Below are 16,742 nucleotides of genomic sequence, written 5' to 3' on the forward strand. Positions count from 1 at the left end.
TGGGGCATCTTGTGATGTATGGCAGCTTTACTAGCAGTTGGGTGAGAAATAGTCAATGTGGTATGTGTTATGTTTATTAGGGCCCAAATCCAGAATCAAATCACCGCTTGCCCAGATCTTGGGCTACACCTTAACGCCGCCTACCCACCACAAACCCAGCTGCCTTCTTAGCAACTGATATACACCATGGAGTGATTTATACTCCCTCATCAGTCATCTGTCTCGATACCGATAGATGAGTTCTTGAGCTCAATCTCTGCCCTGAGCTGCTTGATGGTCTGCTCAATACGAGTCCGGAGGATCTTGTTTGTAGTACGGGCCAGTTCTTCTTGCTTGCTGGCAAGCTGGTTCTTCAGGTCGTTGATGAAAGACTTGACGCCCTTTTCTTCGTCGCGCTGGGCTCGAGCATCCTCGTCCAGATCCTCATCGTCATCATCATCATCATCATCCGAAACTTCCTCAGACTCATCCGACTCAATGCTATCTTGGAGCGGCGCGGGTGTATTGGCCTGTGTGGTTGTCATTGGCGTTGGAGCATCCATACCGGTAGCGGGAGTTTCATCGCCCATTTCCCCGAAAGCGGCCTCAAGATCGGCTGCAAGGTCGTCATCTCCGAATACATCTTGGCTCTGGAAGTAGTCCATACGACCATCATCATCATCATCATCCATATCGCCCTCGGCGTCCTCGTCCTCGTCTTTGCTCTCGTCGACCCATTCCCAACGCGTAGAACCGGCTTTAGCATCCTCGGCGAGCAGACGTTCGACTTCTGCTTCTTTATCCTCAATCTCCTTTCGACTAATGGTCTTGGCAAATCGCCGGTTCACGCAATCGTGCATGGGCGGTGTTAGGCCGTGTGGCCATTTAAAGTGTTGGTCGATCATACTTGGTAGAGGTGTTTGTCTTGCTTCAGCTTCGGTGGAAACTTTCTGGTAAACCAGAAGCATTTGGCAGATGTCTGCAGACTTGAGGAATGATTTGCGATCCCATGTCTTCATCGCTTCTGTAACTGTAGGCAGGTCCACCATAACAGCGGCAAACGGCTGACCTTTAACTGACACGACCGCCCTTCGAGAATCCTCTTCAAAGAATTTGAGTTGTATGTCTGCTCCTCCCTGGCTCCGAGGAATGCCCATCTTGCCATTCTCCATACACGAGCGCACATAGTCACAGTGCTCTCCTGGTAGCATCCTCAGGACAAATTGTTCCTCTATCGATGGATCCTTCTCTCGATCGCTCGCCTCTGAGTCATAGCCATCTCCTGGCGGATGTACTGGTGCGCGTCCCTTTGGCTTCACCACGACCGTTGGAGTGAGCCCTGACTTCGTTGGTTTGAGTTTTATTTTTGTTGTTGGATGCGCCGAGCCCAGCTCATCATCTAGTTCTTCGTGTGCGCGCTTTTTGCTCTCGACGAGTTTCTGTGTGGGCTTAGGTTGTCGGCCAGCTTTCGTCTTCACTGGAGGTTGTTCCGCAGGTGTTGAGGGTTGCGATTTTCCGATCTTGAGCTTCACCTTGCGACCTTCCGTCGGAGTTGGATTCGGAGCAGCTGGACCAGCCGGGACCAAGACTGAAGGTGTCGCATTCGCATCAGCGACGAAAGAGGAAGACCGGCTAACGTTAAGCTTCAGACGAGGTTTTGCGGGTGGTTGGCCATCTTTTGGTGTCGGTGTCGACATGCTGCAAATGGAGAGCTCAAGAAGTTCACGATGCTCAATTCAAACGAGTGTAAACTGAGCGTATCCTTTGTTCCTTATGATTCTGAAGTGCGGGGGAGCAAGGGTACAAAATCGCACTGATAAAGTCGATGCTTGGAAATGATGCGAAATGTCCTTTTATTAAAGTTGAGGTAGGTACAGTGATGAAACTAAAATGGAGGAGCCGCGCAGCGCGCATCTTATGGGTCAGTTCCACTTTTACCCGCTGGCCATGCATATATACCAGGCATTGTTGGAAAATGGAAATCATGAACCGATTCTTTTTGTATGTCTTTCTCCTTCTTGACAGTGATTTGTTAAGCTCCAGGCAAAATAAACCAATGTCCTATTTAATCTGTCCACTCAATCTTGCTTCAGAAATTGGAGGGTCCGTGTTTTATTGACCACAAGAACTTCTGTTGCTGAGTCTATAACATCTTGCCACGATGTATTGCGGCAAGTTTCCTCGAGACTTGGTAGTTTCTTTGCTCTGCTAGTCTTTGTCTTTGTGTTGGATGCGCGCTCGCGAATCGCTTGAAGCAGTAGCTTGGCGATTACCGGGTCTCGTTGCCCTTGTTTCTTGAGGTAGGTAATGATAAACTGATTCTCTCTCATTTTTGTGGTTTTGTGTTCGCGGTTCCAGCGTTTTGTTGAGTTGATTGCATCGTTAACGCGTGACTCTAGACTCGACGAGCTCGGAGGGGCTTCGTCATAAGTTAGTTTTTAAAAGTCTCAAGGTCCCGGGCCAGAATGACTTACGCTGCTGATGGTGGGCACCTGAGGCGATATCTGTTTTTGCCTTTCGCGTTGCTCTTGTTTCTATTCCAAGTAGAGATGGGCTTGTTGGGGCCTCATTGCCCCTAACACCTGCACGTCGCGAGGCGTCAAGCATTCGACCTGATATCTCATCTATTTTTGTCCTTGCGTCCTCCAGTTGGTTGTTCCATTCCATTGTGGTATCACTCATGGCTTGCTGTAACCTCTCGATGTCCGCTCGTGTGGCAGGTTCACGATTATGTCCAATGCGAGCCATGTAAGCCTTGACTGTTTCGATCTCAATCATCATCTTCGTCATCCTTTCTTCATTCTGGCGTCTGAATTCTTGGTCATCAGCGGTGCGGATAACGAGCTGCTGGACTTCTTTTTCAAGTCGACTGGCAAGCGAGAAGACAGTATGGAGGTTGAGTTCGAAATGCATATTTGCGAGCGCCTCTGCTTGTTTTAAGAGCTGATTTTCTTCACTTTTTGGACTATTTAGTGTTGTTTGGGTGGATGAATACGCAACATCAGGGAAAGGTTTCGATGCAGTGAAGGCTGAAGCAAAATTGGCCGAGGATTGACTTGAAGGAGGCGACAGAGGTGCACCAGTTCCCTTAGGAGCTGATCGGTGGCGGTTCTGGCTCATGTTGAAAGCAAATTGAGTTTTTCTACTTGAGAAGAGAAGCGAGACAGGTATCGCTGAAGGATGATCATCAGAATGTGAATGGCCCGGTGGTGATGGAAGGGAAAAGAGGCCAGAAGACGTGGCGCCTCCATGAGATTTTGATTATTAGGTTGTTTGGCTTTCCCATCTCCTTCCCTAAGGCATGTAGGTATAGAAAGGTGCCTGATGCCTGTTGGTGTTTCCTTCTAAGTGAAAATGCTCCGAAATTGTTATCGAAGAGTGAAAGAAGGAAGGGGCTAGGTTTGGAGGTTCAGAGCAAGGAACAGGAGGTAAGAGAAGCCTCTGACACACGGACAACACCTACCTACTACCAAGGTAAGTATCTCGAGATTCGCTCTAAGGTTCCTGCCTATACAGCTCGAAATCTAATCATTTTCCACTCGGTCTGATATGGAAGTAAAGTAAGTAATAGGATGTACTTAGCCTCGCATTCCATACTGTTGAAGTGTGCTTCTTGCAATGGGACCTTGTAAGCTAGCAAAATAATTCCATATATCCGATCTTGACTTGAAGAATTTACAATTTGAGCGTATGCAAATACCCTACAACGAATAGCTCGTTTCTTGCTAGAATGATAGAATGCACTCGCGCGTGCAGGACCAACATCTGTATTACCCAAGCGTCGTGGCCTTCATTATTCAACGTCACCAATAACTTCAGCATCTTTCCCCTTCAATCTCTCCCTACCAATCCAGTCCATGAATATACCGACAACCTTAGCTATCGCCCCAGAAAGACCTAGCTTCTGTGCCCACATGGGTACCAAGCCTTTCGCATCAGATGCTGTCCCCATCACCCATTCCAAGCTTCCATCGCCTAATTCTCTTACCCTCTCAACACTTGTGTAAGCCGCCCGAATTGGGCCTCCGTGTTTACCCACGTCTGTTGCATCGTCGCTGGCCCGGATCGCGATTTGAACGACAAGGAACTCCTTGCGTCCACGAACAGCAGCTGTGGCTTGTAGGACAGGAAAGACACGCTTTGACAACGGGCCAGGAAGGTCATGGACCGACTCTTCACGACGAAGTGTCCAGTCAATCCAAGTTTCGCCGTTCAGCTGAATCTCAATGCCTGAGCAATCCCATTCCTGTAGTCGCTTAAAGCTCACCACGCTTGGCGTAAAGGTCTTCTCCGCCTCACCGTGCTTCTCCTTGAAACATCTCACGAACTCTTCCCAATCTGCCGTGCCCTTCTCTTTCTTTGCTTCATGAGTACTCCGCCGAAGCGCCCAAAGCTCTGACTGCGCTTTATCAGGTGGTATCCCAAGCCCTGGGTTCTTCTGCGCGACAACCCCAAGAGTCTCAGCATCAACAGTACGCTCGAATACATGAACAGAAGCGGTAGACCCGTCGTATGTTTTGACTGTCTTGTGTTTCCAGAGATCACTTGTGGACTGTAGTTCCGTAGCAGGCTCCACGGAAGGGATCTCGGAAGGGACGGAGTTTAGAAAAGGCAAGGCTTCGAGAATAATCGAGGAGAGAAGAACCTTGAGCTCTTCTGGCGTTGCCCCTGCACCTGGGAGTTTAGAAGGGCGTATGCCCCATAGGCGGACAAGAGGGCCATATGACTCGTTCATGATATCTGGACGATGTGCTGGTCCTTGGCTTTGGCCAAGGGTACTGATGTAGGTGGTATTGATAAACAGTTGCTTCCCAAGTGAATCTTCGCAATAAAAAAGAATTCATAAAGAGCAGAAACAGAGCTGGCGATAATGCTGCTGAAAGACGTGTCGCCAGTCTCATTGCAGAATAACAAAGCTACTTCTCAGACTCAGACTGGTATGAATGCAGCACAGTCGTCATGGGCTTGGTGGGGTCAAAATGCCAACTTCCGACTTAGTATGCCCCCATGAGATTGGCTTGCCTAGCCATCAGTTCATCACAGTGAGAGAAAAAGACGCAGAAAATCGTGTTGATTCATAATTTAATCGTTGCTTATTAAAAGATTTATAGATTCTATCGCCAGATCTTTGCTGGCATGGCATGACAATTGACTTATTTTTGGAAAAACCAGGCCAGCCATTACAAAACACTCAACTCCCGAGCATGCCCATTGCGTTTGCCGCATGTATACAACTTATTTCGTGTTGTCTCATCATTATTTGGGGCCAATTCTACTGCTGTCGTCTTTCCCAGTGGATGTTGGCGGGCTCCAAGGGTCGTGAGAAAAGCGAGGCGTAGTCGGTGTCGATCAGAGTGTTGCCGCCATCCACATTGCGGAACTTGAACTCACGCACAACCTCAGCAACAATTGTCTGAAGCTGGGCGTTGGCAAAGTGCTCGCCAATGCATCGGTGACGACCAGCACCAAAGGGCAGATAAGGAGAGGCAGAACCCTTGCTGACAAGACCGTAGCCGTAGTCGATCTTCTCTTCGTCATCGCCACGGTTAGCCATTCTGGGGAAGTTGGGAGAGTCGGCCTCCCATCGGTGAGGATCCCACTCATCGGGGTTGGGGAAGTAGGCCGAGTCGGTAGCGCTGACACCAGGAGCGGCGAGAAGAGTGTGCGAGGTCGGGATGGTGTACTTGGTTCCAGGAACAGGCATGGGAGACTTGACGGCGCGCATGATGGAGTGAATAGGAGCGTGAAGGCGGAGAGTCTCCTTGATAATGGCCTGGTTGAGGGGCAGCTTGGCAAGGTCGTCGTAAGTCAGGGGAGGCAAATCAGCACCGAGCTCTCTAACCTGCTCTTGGTACAGCTCTTCCATGATGTGAGGGTACTGAGCGAGACGGAGCATAATCCAAGAGCTGGTAGAAGAAGAAGAGTGCTGGCCAGCCATGAGAAGAGCAATCATCATGTGGGCGACCTCGTGATCAGGGACAGGGGTGCCGTTCTTGTAAGTAGAGTTCATGAGATGCTTCATCATATCGTGCTCGGTGTCATCGTTGTCCTTAGCGCGTCGCTCCTTAATGGTGTCCATATAGATTTTGGCAACAGTGCGCTGGGCGTGATCGCGCTTGCGGTTCCAGGGCAGAGGAGCCCAGTGAAGCATAAAGTTGATGGGAGTGAAACCCATGTCGAGATCGTGGTAGAGAGCGGCCAGAGACTCGTCAAACTTGTTACGGATAACGCTGCCTTGGAGGGCATGCGAGGCAGTGAAGATAGTGATCTCGGCCATTTTCTTGGGAATGTCGACAATACCGGACTTGCCCTTGAAATCGGGGCTCTTCTTGAAGTAATCGCGAACCTCGGAGGAGATAATAGGCACATATGATCGGAAGGCTTCGGTCGTGAGGGCGATTTTCATGAACTAAAAGCATTTCTATCAGCATGTTTGCTACGCCTGGATCGAATTCTCGTTTCTAACCTTCTTCTGCTCCATGAGTTTGGCATTGGGGCAATCATACACGACATCCTTGCCGAAGACAGGAGTAGTGAGAACAGTGTAAATCTCCTCGGCAGATACATCCTTGAGCTTTCCGTTGAGGATGAAGTCGTTTCCAGTGGGGCCAACAGCGACAGTGGTTTTCTTTCCGAGGAGGACAAAGGTGAAGACATCACCATGCTGGCGTCAAGTCAGCGTTTAGTCGTGCATTGTTTTCTAGCATGATAGTCTTGGCTTTCTGGCGCCTTGTGCGTCCAAGACTCGTCTCCAATCCTAGATTTTTGGGCTCCTTGAACGTACCTTGGCACGGTTCTCCCTGAAGAATTTAGGGGGGTCCATTCCGTATGTGATAGTGCTTCCAACGAAGGGGAACCAGTGGAAGACCAGGGGTGGTTCATTGCGGTTCTTGAAGAGTAGCTGGTTGAGTACATTGAGAACGACAGAGAGAACTACGAAAGCTCCAAAGCCAATTCCAATTTGCTGGGCCAGGGGAAGCTCCTGATATTGTTGTGCGAGCGGGTGGCTCGCAAGTTCTTGGAGGAGACCCATGATTGGGTTTCGTAAGGAGGATGTCAGGGTTTTCGTTCCGTTTCGAAGGATGGAATTACTAGAAAGAAGTAAAGAAGAAATTATCGTCCTCGGCGCCAGGAAGCACAAGAAATCCCAATGGCGAGTCGTAGAAAGAAGAGACTGACTGGAAAATGAAAGGGAATGATGGCGAAGGAGATTAACTGATATGTAATTGCGACAGACCCCGACGTCTTTTTTTCGGACCGGGGGGTGTCTTAGCTGGTAGAAGAGACCCCACACACCTGCCGAGCAAAAACAGCCAACAGCACGGTACACCGCCTGGGCTCCGTCGAGATTAAGCCCGTAGAATTGCCTCGCCCCCTGTGTGGTTCACGGTTTACAGCACTCCTGCTGCCCTACAAAACGGAACCCGATGTGGCCCATGGACGGTTCCTGAAAATAATGGGGCATCATGCGTTCCGTTGCGAAAGGGTGTGATGTGATTGGCTCGTAGTTGCGGATTCGTATTCGCATACACTTTGTGGTGCCAGATCTTGAGCCCCTCCATCCCTCCTTTTTCGCATTCTTATCTGCTTGCCAATAGAAGTATTTACTTGTTTTGCATTGATCGCTTACGTAGTGCCTAATATGTATGTACATACATAGTACGTTTACTAGTAATTAATAAGCCCCCAATCTGTATTTTTATCCTCCTTCGGCAATAACTCAATGACGGTCAAACACCATTATCAAGTGAGGTTTTGGATGTAGAAAATGTTATTTTCTCCCTTGTGTACCAATTCCCCTACTTCACGGCCCCTTCCTCTCTGCCCCTTGTACTGAAAGACTGAACTCTCAAAATGGTCCGATGAATTGGATCACGGAGTTTCTGATTGGCTTCATTGCTATGGTCCGAATAAGAACCCGACTCTTGATCAGCCGTGAACTACCCGGCTATTTAATGTGACGATTCTCGAATCATTTCCAGGGTCCTCGATGAATAAGACCATATTGTTTATTGGTCAATGGCTCTTGACGTGTCCAGGATGAGAACATAAGGATCAAGGGGCGTATCAGTATTCACATGCTGATCTGCTACCTAATGGCTGATGGAATTCTTGCGACAGTAGATACGATTCAAAATTTGAAAGGGCTCACAAAGTCCTGCATGTTCTATGATCTCAATTGGAAGCACAGATAGCCATTGATTTAGAAAAGTTGCTCAATTCAAGGGCCACTCCTAAGAGACTGTTGTGATGTACACGTTTGTTTGACAACTTTCGAGGTCACGATACCACCGGAAATGCTACCAAACACTCAGAAGCTACTCCTGAAGTCGCCGCAATTAACAATTTAAAAAAAAAACACATCATGTTTGTTCCCAGCCCCGGATCACCCCGATCACAGAAACCACCTCGCCTATGAAGCCCCGCTTAAGATGGGCTGACGCTCGCGGGGCTCATCTTATATGAAGAAGTAAAACGTCGTCCGACTCCCTTCCGTATTCGTGAGACGGAACGGTCAAGAATAGTCCCAATCACCGGGGCCTATCCGTCCCGGCCGGCGCCGAATTGACGTCAAGGCCCGGACGAGGTCTGTGAGAATGGTCGGCATCTGAGGATAAAAAACAGCGGGTTTGAGATTTTTGTGCAGTTTTCTCTATCGACGGCTCGACAGACTGCACGGCATGGCCCCGATACCGGTTGCGAAACCACAAACCTCATAAGTGTCAAAAAATGTTCGCGCGATTCAGAAGACGTGAAATGCCTACCATGTTAGGGCATTGTCAATACAATAGTGAACTATCAATTCGATAGGGTCTGTTGCGTCTTGAGGCCAAACTCATCTGTCACCGTGCCCGTTATTATGGCTGTAGAAGAGCTGCCCGTACAAATTTCTACTATCGTTAACTCGTTGAACTGTCTACGAGGCCAACAAGACGCGGCGTTGGCCGACAAATTCTGACTATGTGGTGGTTAGCAATACTGTGCTGTACAAAATCGAGGCTCTTCCTAGGGAGTCTGGGTAATATGATTCAAAATGTTTTTGTATTCCTGTGCCCTAAACTATAAACCGTGAAAATCATGAGGGGAATATTACCGACGCCTGCAATCAGAGTATCAGAGTATCTACCAAGAGCAAACACAGACTCGCCAGGCAATAAAATATGTGAGTGAGCAAAAGGCATATCAAATTCTTCATGTATCCCCATAAATGCACGTAAATTGCATTAATGCTCGAATTCGCCTAAACATTAGTAGTGAGCCGCCGTCAGGTAATATAAACGCGAACATTGTCTTGTTAGGTCCGCTGTGTTACTTATGTCGCAACCACAACCGTCAAGAACATCTTACAAACTCCAACTCCCAACAAATCTCGCAACCCTCGTGAAGTATCTTCTACACTTGTCACCGAAACGACAGAAGCCATGCAGAGAATCATGTCTTCTAAGCAACGATGCTCTTTCCGACAGCACCCCATCGAAGTTTACGAAGCCCACTGCCCGAAGATCGAATTACTTCTTGGCCGCAGGATGCCGTTTCGTTGACACTTCCAACGCTGGCAGCCAGCGCCTCTTGCTTGCCGACCTCACGACCAATAACATAACCAGCACCAAACCCCACCACAGATACAAGCACGACAACTCCAGCGCTGACAACCCATGTGAGAAGGGTTGGTGAGATGCTGGTTGGCTCTTCGATCTGGGAAACCTTCTTTTTCTTAGTAGCCCTTGAGACCGTCGGCGATCCGGAGCCGTGCTTGCCTCTTTCAGAGGTTCGTGAAGGGGATCTTGCGGGGGAGCCCCGTTTGCGGGGTGGAGATGGGCCCGCAGGTCGCTGGGCTCGTCTCGGCTCTGTCGACAGCTCTGACTCCGGTACAAGTCGGAGTTCCATGGGTTGACTGCTGGGACCTACACCTGCGTTGGCGGTCCTCTGGGCCTCTACTTCATCCTTTGACTTGGGCAGACCTCTAGCAGCATGCGCGCAGGAAAGAAGAGTAGTGAGAGATGCACGAAGAGCCGCGTCGTTCTCTTCACGAACAGCCGGGGACATGAAGCTTGGGCCCGCACGGTGGGGCCGTGTCTGCGATCGTTGGGTAAAGGATGGCCGTGTAAGACCATTATGAGGATGAGGAGGATGAGCGCTTGGGATGACTGGAGCCGAGTCTCTTCGTTGGGTGGATGGATGAGTGAAGGCATTTGGCTGAGGTCGAAAGATACGCTCTGTAGGTTGATCGGACGCACGTCCGAGCGCGGTGACGTTATCACCATCCGACTCAGCCTCTGAATCCATATCCGCCTCCTCCTCAGGCTGAGCGTTCTCGGTCGAGCTGGTAAGTAGGCGATCATCTTCGCTATCGCTCTCGTCGTATTCCTCCTGGCTACTCAAGTCGGCCGCGTTCACATTATGAATAGCAGTCTGCTGTTGAGGGAGCGATCGTGCTGATTGCTGTAATCGTCGTCGGCGCACATATGGATTTCCGACGCGCAGGCCGGTAGTAACAATCTCATCGCCGATACTGGACAAGGAGGAAGATGAGGGCTGTGACGCTACTTCTACCCAAGTTTCTAGAAAAGTTAACATACAAGTTTGGAAAGTTTGACCTACGGGGTGGGACTTACCATCGTGACGTCTCTGAGAGGGAAGTCCAGGACTCGATCTCGCTCCATTTGGAGACATCCTATTTCCTTGCCAACTTTGGTTTGCTTCTCCGTCCATTTTGCCTCTTCTCACGATGATAAGATCGAAGTTTGTTGAAAGTTGAGTTGTTGGGACACACGGTATTCAAGGTCCGAGGCGGAGTACAAGAAGACACGGGACTCAATATGCTAACTAGGTAGATCAGCAGTGCAACTTCGCTTATCTCTTGGATATGAGGTGGTGTTATTCAGGAGGCTGCCTAAAAGTTAAAAGATGGCGAAGCACAAGAAAGAAAGATGAAGTACGAAGTGAGGGTATAAAAAAGATAGAAAGTAAGTATCGAGTTCTTGGCCAGCGAAGTCGGGGCTGGAAAAACCGTTGGTAAAGTACAGTCAAGAGCGAATGTTTCTTTGTTACAGGCACGAGAGCACATCTTGCTGCCCAGTGATAACAACTAAGTAACGGTACTTGTGGCGCGGGTGGGGAGACAGTGCGGACTGATGGTGTATACTAAGGTAGCCATGAAACAGCGACATGCGAAACGTGTACCCTACCTGCTCATTTAGTGTAATAGTATGCTCTGACGATAACGCTTTTCTTGCTGCGCACTGTATATCTGTAGGTAGTCGCGAGAGCGGTGAAGCACCTTTATACGAGTATCTGTACATCAGCCCCCGCCTTACATCTGAGCACGCAGTAGGAACATTACCTACCTACGGTCATGAGTACAAGGTGGGGTTTAGATCACCCAAATAAGCTCACACTCAACCCAAAAGAAATTCCACCGTAAAGAGAATCGCAGGCAACTGGAAGAGGAAAGGGGGTTGAGGCTGACAGACGCTAGGTATCTCCAGCCTGTACATGTTCTTAAATGTGCCGAGGAGTATCTGCTTTATTCGGCTTGACTATGTTTCAATATGTAAGGGAGTCTTTCGATACCTCTTATGATATCCTGTACTGACGTGGATAATTAAAGACCGTTGACCAAGCTCTGGGCTCATAGACCTGTCGACTTTCATGGATCTGCATCATGCGTGAAACAAAGAATCATGGAGCAATACCCTTGGCCATTTGTTCCCAGTGAGCCTTGAAAGTTATGGCGTAACAATTATCCAGTTAGCGCCTTAATACAACACGGCAGCCCAGTCCAGCGAAACTTGAACCTGTTAATTATTACAGTCTGTTATGGGTGCGTTATCTCTAGCTTTTAAATAACATCGGAACTGGAGCCCTGGATCAACACGCAGCATGTATCACCTGGGGATACCTTAGTACTACTACTAACTTACCAAGTCAGTATATGAACGAAGGTAAGGCACGTACTGTAGCTTCACACCTCACCGAACCTCACCTACCTAGCAGCTGACTCTCAAGACTGATCTCCATGATATTCTTTTCAACTTTCCCATCAAATGCGCCTTGATTACCAGTGTTCAACAATCATGTTTACATGCTCACGCGTAAGTACTATAGTGTTTGTCGAGACTGGTCACTCCGTCCCCACCATCCGTGTGATTCGCGGCTTATGTGACACAGCCATCACGCGCTGAACATCAATTTATGGACAGCGCGTTTTGAATGGCAGCAGCTACATCCGAAATTCTGCAACAGTACAGTGGGCAGCACCAGTATGTATGTTATGAATGAACTTTCTACCCATGTGCTATACCTGATCCAAGATGGACCCATGCCTCTAGTTAAGCGTTCTGTCCCGGGTCATATGTAAAGACGGGAACATATGATTCCAAGACAGTACCATCCAGATGCGAAATATTCACTAAGCTATCTTATACTTTAGATACATTCACTCATGGAAAGACCCCTGTGACGTCGTTGAGAGAAACATAATTGAACTTTTATTGCGCCCCTACAATCGAGATGTGCACCATCCCGTTGTTACATAAATCGAAAGAATAACGGCAGTGGTATACTCACCATCAAACGATGAAACAGTGTACATGGTATAAGAAATCAAGATGGTTTAGTCGTCAAGGCAGGAGATCGTCGTCAACTGGTGCTGAGGTTAGGCATAGGCATGGTCGTATCTTTTCGAAAAGCCCCCAGGGCCCCTCAAGAGCGTTCGCAAGAACCGACTTGGTCCACTCCACAATGTCTGGAAGACATAGGGAGCCTCTTCCCAAAGAGTGGTCAACAAATCCCTCAGAAGCCCACGTGGTGTCTGCCTTGAGAAAGGGCTTGATCAAAGAGCCAAAGCCACCAGGAAGGTGCTTTATGAAGATGCCACGAGCCCACGGTCCCTCAAGTGTAATAGCCCCCAGGTCTATAACTGCTTTACGCGTGTGATGCGTATTCTCAAAGCCCACTACTCCATGAAGGAGTTTTGTCTTGTGTTGAATCGACAGCCCACAAAAGCCCACTTATTGGTAAACCCGCCAGAAGCCCTCAGTTCGCAACTGTTGTGCATCAACCCACGCTTAATCGAAAGAAATCTTGGAGCCAGAGAAAGTGGTAGGAGTGCGGTTAGCACCAGTGCCGAAGCTACCACCACGACCGCCACCACGGCCGCGACCACCACCGCCACCGCGACCACCTCCACGGCCTCCGAAGCCACCACGGCCGCCGCCGCGACCACCTCCACGACCACCACCAAAGCCGCCGCCACCACCCTGCTGAGGCCTGCTGCTGGCGTAGTCCAGGCGGACGCTACGGGACATGCGTCCGTTGCCAATAGGGGCACCGTTCTTGGCCTCGAAGACCTTCTTGGCATCGTCGACCGAGTTGAAGCTGACATAACCGAAGCCCTTGAGGTTACCGCTATCACTGTTGGTAGTTAGTAACAGGAGCGCGGAGGTAGAGTGAACATTGCTACTTACGGATCGGTAGGCAGGCGAACGCTGGCCACCTCAGCGACCTCGCTGAAGAACTCACGGACGGTGTCCTGATCGACATCGAAAGGAAGGTTACCGACGAAGAGGGTATCGCTCTCAGGGCTGACAGTGTCACCATGACGCTGGGCACGATCGGCAGCGCGAGACTGAGGGTTAGCATCAGCAGGACGAGCGTTGGCATAGTCGAGGTTGATGGCACGGCCTTCGAGTTCAACACCTTGCATGGTCTCGTAGGCCTTGGTGCAAGAGGCAGCATCGTTGAAGTCGACATAGCCGAAGCCACGGCTACGACCAGTACCCTTCTCGGTCATGACGCGGGCGTTGGCAAGACCCTCAATGTGCTTGAAAGCCTCGTAGAGGGCATTGTCGTCGATGGACCAGCTTAGGCTACCGGCGAAGAGGGTAGTAGGCTCGTCAGTCTTTGTCTTCTTGGCATCCGCATCGCCATCATCCTCAGCCTTGCGCTTCTTGGAGGGAGCCTCCTCGGTCTTTTCAATCTTGGCGCCAGCCTCCTCATCAGAGTCGCTGCTGTCACTGTCATCGGAGTCATCCTCAGAATCGTCGGAGTCGGAGTTGTCAGAAGAATCGGCCTTCTATGTATGGTGTTAGTAAGAAGTAGCTTCAGTAGATAGAGTTTGGGTGTACGAACCTTCTCGGCAGCCTTCTCGGTAGCCTTGGTCTTGGGCTTCTCCTCCTCGCTCTCGTCGTCAGAGTCAGAGTCAGAGTCGGAACCGGAGCCAGACTCAGAGTCGGATGAGTCAGAAGACTCAGCCTTTTTGGCGGGAGCGGCGGCCTTAGCAGTACCGTTGGTCTTGGCAGCCTTAGCCTTGGGCTTCTCATCCTCAGACTCGCTATCGGAGTCGGAGTCGGAGTCTGAGCCGGAGTCGGACTCAGATTCAGATGAGGACTCAGCAGCCTTGGCCTTGGGCTTGGAGACAGTCTTCTTAGTAACCTTCTTCTCCTCCTCAGAGGAAGAAGAGTCGGAATCGGAGTCGGAAGCCTCAGACTCGCTCTCAGACTCAGACTCGGACTCGGAAGAAGATTCGGGCTCAATCTTCTTCTTGCTCTTCTTGGTGTCCTTCTCCTTGGTAACCTTCTTGGCAGCAGCCTTAGCAAGCTCCTTGGACTTAGACTTGGACGACTTGGAAGGCTTGGTGATACCTCCGGCCTTGACGGTGCTGAGAGGCTCAGCAACCTTGGCCTTGCTCTCCTTTGTCTTTGTCTTAGCCATTGTAATTATGTATTAAGGTAGAAGGGGGTAAGAGGTGGTAGGGAAAGGGTGAATGTTTAGTCGGAGAGAATGAGCAGGAATAAGAACGGGAAGGGCGAATGGAGAAAGCAGACTTTTATGCTGGTGCTTGGATCTACTTTTTTTTTCTCACTTTTTTTTTTTCCTGCCGTCAGAATGGTGGGGCTCCTGAGGGCGGTGAGGACCTTCGGACTGACAGGGAAGGTGGTCGATAGACTTGTGGGTCTTACCTTGCCTGAGAATTCAGGTCGCTTATTATTGGACATTCAATTCACCTAGGTTGAGCTTCAAGCTACCTACTCGGACATACCAAGTTGCCGATACCTATCGACTGAGTCCCGTTGTTAGCCTTGCGCGCTGTCCTTCGCTACAATTCTATAATCTACTCATAAGGCAAAAAGACAGCCTCAGAATCACCATGCCTACTCCCGAGTCCGAGCAGTTTAAGGCTCAGAAGCCCACCGTTCCTCCTACATTCAATGGCGTCGATTACGATGATACTAAAGCCTTCAAGGCTGCCGAGGATGCCCTCATCCGAGAGCAATGGGTTGGAGCCATGATGACTCGTCTTGTTGGAGAGGAGCTCAACAAGTGCTACGTTCGAGAGGGTGTCAATCACTTGGAGAACTGCGGCCACCTCCGAGGTTAGTTTGCTTCGAACTGGAGCTTTTCCCGAGGGCCGCCGAGAGTAGGCTTTAAGCTCTTACTGACTTTGGAGAATAGAGAGGTATTTGCAATTGCTGAAGACGAACAAGATCAAGGGCACCAAGTTCCTGCAACAAAACTATGTTGACCAGAAGGATCAAGAGCTTGATCTCGCTGCCAAAGTTCACACTAGCGACAAGATTGCCAAGCTCAACCACGGCAGATTCTCATCGTAAGCCTTTAACTAAACCAGAAACTGAGTTGGGAAGGGATTGCATAGATGTGATGTTTAGATGAGAGGGAATTATGGTCTAGATATCATGATTTGAGTGTCTCGGCTCACCAAAAATGGGTGAAGCAATCATCTGACCTTGTATGAATTGTATATATCAGGAAGAAACGAGTTAAAAGAAACTCTAAGGAAACTGCACAATTGCAACTGTGAGAGCCAATGCATATTGATCGTAGTTCAACAATTTGGAGGCTTTCAATTGGGCGCGAGGCTGACATTTTACATCTTCCATCACCTCTCATTGGCTCTCCACCAACTGGTCGTCCAAAATTTCTCCAGAACTTCGAGCCTCGTTACATTTCATCTCCCACCAACCCACCACCAGCAATCATAATGTTCTGCACTCGGTGTCTGCGCGCCGCCTCCTTGCGGCGCTCGCAGCCGATTCTTCGACAGTTTTCGACAACGACAACTTTCCGTTCCGCCGAACCTCAACTTTCGACTCCCGTTACAGCGCTCGGTGAGGCACAGAAGGATGTCCCTGCTGCACGATCATCATGTGCACCTGGAACTGTTCTTAATGGCTTAAACTATAAAAAGGGTGGGCAGGACCCTGTCGCAAAGAATGATGATGAGTACCCAGAATGGCTGTGGTCTTGCTTGGAAGTCTTGAAGAAGAGTGCCGATTCGGCGGATGCCGATGCTGGCGACGAATTCTGTATGTTTTATGCCTGATATCTTACCACAAGGCAAGACATCGCTAACGACACTAAAGCCAAGTCAAAGAAGCAAAGAAAACTGGCAGCCAAGCGTCAAAAGACCCTCGAGGCCAAGCTGTTGGCTGAGGGTAATCTTGAGGCTCTGGCCCCTAAGATTCCTCTTCAACGCCAGTCTATTAATATCCTCGGAGAGGAGAATCGAGGAGTCGAACATAACATTGAGGCCGCGCAAAAGCGAGAGGAACTTAAGAAGGCCATGCGAAAGGAGAGAAGGGCCAAGATCAAGGAAACCAACTACCTCAAGTCTATGTAAATTTGAGATGGTTATCTATATATGTACACTACCTAAGAGTATGTAACTCGACTGTACCATACCGCAGCATGAAGAAAATGATTCAATAGATTCAACTCATGAGCAGCATTATTTCACGATA

General features: G+C 49.4%; 8 protein-coding genes across 8 annotated transcripts; 2 read left to right on the plus strand and 6 right to left on the minus strand.

Annotated features, from left to right (window-relative positions):
• Positions 1–209: 209 nt before the first annotated feature.
• Positions 210–1,676, minus strand: J7337_000886 (uncharacterized protein; the record flags this gene model as incomplete). Its single annotated transcript, XM_044818633.1, has 1 exon — positions 210–1,676. The coding sequence occupies one exon, from the start codon at positions 1,674–1,676 to the stop codon at positions 210–212; it is 1,467 nt and encodes a 488-aa protein (XP_044686335.1).
• Positions 1,677–2,057: 381 nt separating this feature from the next.
• Positions 2,058–3,099, minus strand: J7337_000887 (uncharacterized protein; the record flags this gene model as incomplete). The annotated part of the gene is made up of 2 exons (XM_044818634.1): positions 2,058–2,374; positions 2,454–3,099. 2 exons carry the CDS (start codon positions 3,097–3,099, stop codon positions 2,058–2,060), a joined length of 963 nt encoding a protein of 320 aa, XP_044686336.1.
• A 673-nt stretch (positions 3,100–3,772) lies between these two features.
• On the minus strand, positions 3,773–4,714 carry J7337_000888 (uncharacterized protein; the record flags this gene model as incomplete). Its single annotated transcript, XM_044818635.1, has 1 exon — positions 3,773–4,714. The coding sequence occupies one exon, from the start codon at positions 4,712–4,714 to the stop codon at positions 3,773–3,775; it is 942 nt and encodes a 313-aa protein (XP_044686337.1).
• Positions 4,715–5,251: 537 nt separating this feature from the next.
• Positions 5,252–7,012, minus strand: CYP51B (Sterol 14-alpha demethylase; the record flags this gene model as incomplete). Its single annotated transcript, XM_044818636.1, has 3 exons — positions 5,252–6,388; positions 6,446–6,643; positions 6,764–7,012. 3 exons carry the CDS (start codon positions 7,010–7,012, stop codon positions 5,252–5,254), a joined length of 1,584 nt encoding a protein of 527 aa, XP_044686338.1.
• Positions 7,013–9,420: 2,408 nt separating this feature from the next.
• J7337_000890 (uncharacterized protein) lies at positions 9,421–10,653 on the minus strand (the record flags this gene model as incomplete). Its single annotated transcript, XM_044818637.1, has 2 exons — positions 9,421–10,541; positions 10,596–10,653. The coding sequence occupies 2 exons, from the start codon at positions 10,651–10,653 to the stop codon at positions 9,421–9,423; spliced, it is 1,179 nt and encodes a 392-aa protein (XP_044686339.1).
• Positions 10,654–13,049: 2,396 nt separating this feature from the next.
• J7337_000891 (uncharacterized protein) lies at positions 13,050–14,694 on the minus strand (the record flags this gene model as incomplete). The annotated part of the gene is made up of 3 exons (XM_044818638.1): positions 13,050–13,395; positions 13,449–14,056; positions 14,113–14,694. 3 exons carry the CDS (start codon positions 14,692–14,694, stop codon positions 13,050–13,052), a joined length of 1,536 nt encoding a protein of 511 aa, XP_044686340.1.
• A 436-nt stretch (positions 14,695–15,130) lies between these two features.
• Positions 15,131–15,593, plus strand: J7337_000892 (uncharacterized protein; the record flags this gene model as incomplete). The annotated part of the gene is made up of 2 exons (XM_044818639.1): positions 15,131–15,356; positions 15,436–15,593. The coding sequence occupies 2 exons, from the start codon at positions 15,131–15,133 to the stop codon at positions 15,591–15,593; spliced, it is 384 nt and encodes a 127-aa protein (XP_044686341.1).
• A 389-nt stretch (positions 15,594–15,982) lies between these two features.
• J7337_000893 (uncharacterized protein) lies at positions 15,983–16,621 on the plus strand (the record flags this gene model as incomplete). Its single annotated transcript, XM_044818640.1, has 2 exons — positions 15,983–16,307; positions 16,365–16,621. The coding sequence occupies 2 exons, from the start codon at positions 15,983–15,985 to the stop codon at positions 16,619–16,621; spliced, it is 582 nt and encodes a 193-aa protein (XP_044686342.1).
• Positions 16,622–16,742: the final 121 nt, after the last annotated feature.

Source organism: Fusarium musae, chromosome 1, assembly GCF_019915245.1.
Source record: "Fusarium musae strain F31 chromosome 1, whole genome shotgun sequence".
NCBI lineage: Eukaryota > Fungi > Ascomycota > Sordariomycetes > Hypocreales > Nectriaceae > Fusarium > Fusarium musae.